This window comes from Haemorhous mexicanus, chromosome 2 (genome assembly GCF_027477595.1).
Source record: "Haemorhous mexicanus isolate bHaeMex1 chromosome 2, bHaeMex1.pri, whole genome shotgun sequence".
Lineage (NCBI taxonomy): Eukaryota > Metazoa > Chordata > Aves > Passeriformes > Fringillidae > Haemorhous > Haemorhous mexicanus.
Window position 1 is genome coordinate 35,273,756 of NC_082342.1, and position 6,000 is coordinate 35,279,755.

At 47.4% G+C, this 6,000-nt stretch overlaps 1 protein-coding gene across 2 annotated transcripts in view; it reads right to left on the bottom strand.

Annotated features, from left to right (window-relative positions):
- The window catches only part of NARS2 (asparaginyl-tRNA synthetase 2, mitochondrial), a 48,694-nt gene extending 43,043 nt beyond the window's left edge, over positions 1–5,651 (bottom strand). The window contains exons 1-4 of one of the 2 annotated variants that reach the window (XM_059838447.1): positions 5,441–5,651; positions 2,325–2,434; positions 1,830–1,950; positions 1,022–1,162 (exon numbers count right to left, since the gene is read on the bottom strand). In XM_059838447.1, coding sequence (XP_059694430.1) covers positions 1,022–1,162; positions 1,830–1,950; positions 2,325–2,434; positions 5,441–5,563 — 495 coding nt within the window. In that variant the 5' untranslated portion in view covers positions 5,564–5,651. The remainder of the gene's footprint in view (positions 1–1,021; positions 1,163–1,829; positions 1,951–2,324; positions 2,435–5,440) is intronic. The other variant, XM_059838448.1, reaches the window with a different exon arrangement.
- Positions 5,652–6,000: the final 349 nt, after the last annotated feature.

The following is a 6,000-nucleotide window of genomic DNA, read 5'->3' on the forward strand; positions in this document are numbered from 1 at the left end:
TGACTCCCAACAGCGCAGGCTTCTGTCTTGGCAGCAGGCACAATCCTGAAACCAGCAGCTTTATCTGACACAGGACCCTCTACCCTACCCCAACAAAATCCACAAAACTCATGCAAACGCCATGCAATTCCACACAGGAAGTTCTCAGAGCAAGCAAGCTTTCTTTGCCACTGCAGGCAACAAAGACCAGCACACCTGGAACAAGAAATTCATCTCAACAGTTCTAACCTGTTCCTTGGGCCACACTAATTATTATTATGTATGAATTTTGTGATCAGAATTATCTGAATGTGATTCTATTTTATATAAAGCCAGCTTATCTAAACTAAAACATGATTATTTACAGGAACAGCTTTAAAGAAAGGCTCAGGTGTGCTAGAGGACTTGCTACCTTTCTTTTTCTAGTCACACATGGTCTCTATGACATGCCAGTGACATCTGGCATCAGAGCCAATTCACTGCTCCCCTGCCTGCAAAAAGCCTGTGGTGTGCCCACAGTGTAAGAGTGACACATTCAGAAAACACAGGTGGCTCCCATCCATCAGTTCCAAATGCATCAGACCAGGAGTCTCCTAATGTCAGCCAACAGCGTCCACAAAGACTGCAGTAAGAGGCAGGAACTGAGAATAACATGAAGCTCTGAGTCAGTTTGTCTGTGTTCCTGCATCACAGATTTTCCCATGTGGGAGGAGGTTTCTGTCCAAGAACCATAAGGTCACTGCAGAGGATGGGTTAAACAAGATCATATTATGTTGTGTTCCAAAGACCACACACTTGCAGGCAATTATGCTGCAACTCTGTGAAAGGGATAAATAACAGGAAATGGTTGAAAAGGCACTGACAGGCCACAGATGCACTAACCTGGTCATAAGAAACAGTATGGCCAAGGCCCAGCCAGGCTCAGGCCTGGAAAGAAAACCACTGTGTGAAAATTCCATGTCATGCTCCTTCCCTCCTAACCTGCTCCCAATAAAGCCAGCCTGGGTGGAGTGCTCTCCTTGAGAGGCTGGGTACAGATTACCTGGAAGAAGGAGTGGATGCTGGCAGTGGCTTCGCTGCGGATTCGCAGGAGAGCACCCAGCGTGTTGTTCCTGCAGCGCAGGTGAGGGAACTGTCGGACATACTCCAGTGGGTGCCTCTCCTTCATTTTCAGGGGAAATGACTGAAAACAACAAGGAAATCAAAGTAAGAGGATGAGAACTTGGTAGTCCATGCAGTTTTACTGCTATTCACGGAATGCCATCTCTCCCTACTAAAACTCAATCACCATTACAGAGCACGGAAGAATTAGATGTGTTTGCCTACCTTTTCTGCTTATTTTGTCTATTTTACAATGCTTACAGCAGAGCAAGATCCATGAACATGAGAGGAAGTATTAGTATTCAAAACCACTCCACCTTTTGGATGCTGAGCCCCTCTGAAGCCCAGCTGTTCACCTTACTGCTGCAACAGAAGCTGGTTCTGAACGTGCCTGTGGCAGATATGGCTCTTCCAGCTGCACAACCTGGAGTGTCTGGCCAGTTCCACTGTTTGTCCAATTCATGGTAAGCCACCTGCACAGGCAAATGCTTCAGGGTGGGACAAAGGCATACTCCTAACTGTCAGCCTATGCACATTTTCCATGGAGAAATGGCTCTGTCACAGAAATGAGCTTTCATGGTGATCCAATGCTTCTCCTTTTATGCACCCTACAGACACTGCTGACAAATCAAAGTCTGCAGGACCACTCACACTTAAAGAAAATAGAGTTTCAAGCAAGCTTTGCTGGAAACTTGGACTTTCAAGAATTGATTTCCAGCAGTCCTACCCCTCCTGCTATAGTGACATACCCAAATATCACAAGGTCCCACCACATGAATGGTTTCAGCTTGCAGTTCCATGTTTTGCATCCTGTGAGGACTTTTGACAAGCTTCCCGTGCACTTCCACTGCACTTCCAAAAGTCAGGTCTCTAAGAAACAAAGAAAAAACAACAGCTTAACTAGGTGCTGATACAACTACATTTAGAAGAGAGATTCCTGTTAATTTAGCTGGATTACTGAGGATCACAAGAGATGCTGTAGCCATAGAGCTTAATTGATGAAATGAAAAATTATTAAATGCAGAGGCGGGAATGGGAAGAGATTCACAAAGCTACAGAAGAATTTAGGACAAGGCAGGAATGTTGGACAAGCAGGGAGAAAAGTGACAGGTTTTTATTAGAAGAGGCTCTTGGTGGAGACAAACGTGGTTGGTGAGTCCCTGGCATAGGGAAGAAGGCCTAAGCAGACCCCTCCAAGCACTGCTCAGCAGATGCATTTCTCCAATTATTTCAAATGGACCTACTTCTTTTCCAGGCTGGGATCAGCAACCACCTGGAGGCTTTCCAGAGAACTCCCATCATTTATGTGCAGGAACAAAACTTCCTTCTGGGATCGGACAGAGCGAACCCAGCCCTAGAGGTAAAAGAAAAAGAGATTTGTTATTTTTTGGCAGGAACGCTGTGTGCTCACGCTTTTCTTCCAGCTGAGCTGGACACACCACTTCAGGGCTACTTCAGCTTCTTACTGAAATCAAGGTAACTGTTTCTTTAGAGGCAATAAAACCCCAATCATAATAAAAAAACAAAAAGAGAAAAAAAATTTTTGTCAGTTTTTCTTTTGACTTCAAAGCAGAGAGAAACAAATCCTCAGGCAGGGACATCCTTCTGAGGCAGTCTCTTCCTAAGAAAAGCAAGGATTGAAAAGATGTACCTGCATCTTTGAGGAGCAGGGAATACAGAAAGCAATGAAGTGCTCTGAAGATGTAAAATGTTTTGGCAAAATACATATTCATATCAGTGATGTCCCTTCCAAACTCTTCTTATTAAAACAGGAGAGACCAGTAATGCACTATTCTTCATTACAATACACTCAAGACCATTCTGATGGTTTTCAGTATCAGTTTTGTTGTTGTATCCTTGTAGTAAGGTTCCAGTGTTTCAAGTCTTCAAATCTGCTCACTAGTGGTTCATGTGCCCTTAAATGCTGGACTGCTAAAACAATGTTGCAGCAAACAGATTCATATGAAAAACTATGTATTCATGCAAAACAAAAATAAAAATTATTTGCTTGGATGTTTCTCGTTTTGTCTCAAAAGCCAAGACTGCTTCATCGAGCCCATTCGGGGAAAAAAACACTATTAAGAAAAAATTTAGAAATACTTTGTTCAGTTTCATGAAAAGAATAAAACTAATGATACCCCAATTCTTTGTAACAGCAAAACCGACCATGTACAGTGCAGGCTAATGTCTTGAGTTTTTTAATGACATATAAATTTTAATTACTTTTTAATGGGAAATGTTAAGTCAGTACCACGGAAGCAAGCAAAATGTAACTCCCATAGCTGCTCCTCAGCTCAGCAGAGTTGAGACAAAGCTGGCCTTTAAAGCAAAATTATCTGCTGGGGACCTTGCAGATCAAATTCTAATAATATTGTAGAGAACAACTAAAACCAGCGCTGATTAAAGAACCAAGCTGTCTCTTTTCCAACCAGTTTCATCTTTTTCTTAACCGGAAGGGACCAAATAGTCCCAATGACTTCAAACTGGGCAAGTGCTTTAGGGATTTTATACCAGACAAAACAATGCAAATCCATCTTCTGTCACCCAGACAGAAAAAAACAAGAATTAACCAGCATCAGAAGCATGTTATAGTTTTAAGAACAACTACTAACATGGGCAAAGCATTACACAGGCTTGTATAACACGCTTTCCTTACTCCATGTAAGCACCATGGATGATTTAAGACATCAATCCAGTGAATCAGAGGGCAAACCACCCGAAGGACAAACTAAGGCAAGAAACAAGATCATCTGGGCATCTTCCTCTTTGTATGGTGAAAGTAAAAGGTATTTCCCACAGTAAATTGATGAGGCTGTTGTGCTTATCCTCTGTATTCCAGGAAATCCCCGGAACACACCATATATGCTATACTGGATGCACGTTTAATGTATAATGGCAGGTATTTTTCCTCCCCACAAACACTCCTTAACAAAACACACCAAAAAAATGAACAAAAACATTCTCAAGAAGGTTTTTTTGCCACCTCATCAAGCTGGTCTGGAATCTATTAAATAAGAGGAGGAGCCTTGCATCCTGCAATAGGAAGTAAAAGCATACCCATGGGCTTGTATTGGAGCAGCAGAGGCTGGGGCAGCAACTTTCTGACCACTTCACAACTTACCAGAATAAATGTATAATAAAAGTGACAACGCTGACTGCAATGACTAGACTGCACATTCCAACAACCTGGCCATTACAAGGCTGGATTTAAGCCAAACCAGATTCCAAGCCCATTTTAATATAAAACCCCCACATTTTGCTAACAAAGGGGAAGAGCAAAGCAGCAAGGGTCTGGAAGACAGGGAAGGGGGAGTAATGACAGTACTGCAAATTTTAGCATCAGTTTATTCTAGCTTGCATTATTCATCAAACTACATCCAAAATGAACCAACACTGGATGAGCTTCTTCCTACCCTTTGGCTTCACCTATGTGTGAGCAGGAATACCAGCGTGCTACAAACTGGAGTCTGGGTCAGAAGAATCACAGAAAGGTTTGAATTGGAATGAGCCTTAAAGGTTATCCAGTTCAAACTGCACTGCTATGGGCAGAGACACCTTCCACTAGACCTGGTTGCTCCAAGCCCCATCCTGGCCTTGAACACTTCCAGGGACGGGGCAGCTACATCTTCTCTAGGCAACCTGTGCCAGTGCCTCACCCCCCTCATAGTGAGAAATTTCCTTCTTATAAATCTAAATGTATCCTCTTTCAGTTTTACTTAACACTGTTACCAAGTACCCCAGTCCTTTCCGTATTCATCCAGAAATACTGACAAGCATATGCCCTGCATGGAAGCAGGGACTCTGTGTGTGCAACCACTGCTCTGCCAGTTGCAAACACCACAAAACAGGGGGACGATCCTATGCCAAGGCTAAGTGCCCCATAGCTAAAATGCCCATTAATTCCAGGCTATCTTGGTTCACAAGAGGAGCCAAATACAAACGTCAGTGGAAGTGTTACGGATTATTCTACTGACATTGCTCTAAACCTGGACGTACGCGGCACAAGACCTGTGAAAAAGCTTTAAAAACAGCAGCACGCAGGCAATGGCTCGCTCTCCGGAACAGATAAAGCCAACGCGGCGGAGAGCACATTCAGTGCAACCCGCCACGGTGACAACGCTGCTCCGCATGTGCCGAGTGACCCCAAGGCTCCGCTGGCTGCGACAACAGCGAACCGAGCACGCACGGCGGGAGAACGCACGGAGCGGCTCGGCACGACGGCAGAGCAGATCCGGGAGGTCAGCAAAACGCTCTGCACGGCTCCCGTTTCCCGCGCTGAAGCACGGGCGTGGGCCGTGCCCCTCCAGGCCCTCCCCTCCGCTCGGGCCCCGGGCCGGGCCGGGGCGCCCCGGGCACACACCTGCACTCTGACCGCCTCCGCCGGCTCCCGCGCCCCCAGCGCCTCCCGCACCCGCAGCCGCACGGCCCGCGGCAGGGAGGCGCAGCGGCGGAGGGCCCGCCACCCGCCCCGGGCACCCAGCATGGCAAGGCCCGGCGGGCCCGCTGCCCCAGAGCCCGGTCCGAGCCCGGCCGCCCGCTCCCGGCTCCCGCTCCGCTCCCGGCTCCCGGTTCCGCACGGGCCCACGTGAGTCCGCCCGCCTGCCGCCGCCCCACGTGACCACCAGCCCAGCCAATGGTCGCCCCGACTGCCCCCGGCCAGCCAATCGGAAAAGAATGCGTGACTCAGGGCGCTATTCCTATGCCAGGGCGCAAGCGGCCCTGGGAAATGTAGTTCTTCCCATGGGGTGTCGGCTCCTAGCGGGACACGGGGGAATGCCATCCCCGCGAGTGGGGGGAAGAATGCTCCGTGGCCACGAGAGGGGTCCCGTGATGGGACACATGGGATCCCCGTGGCGGGGGTAGGGTATCCTACTGATCTCTGGGACCACCTCAGTGGCAGCGTGGCGTGCGGTGCTTCTC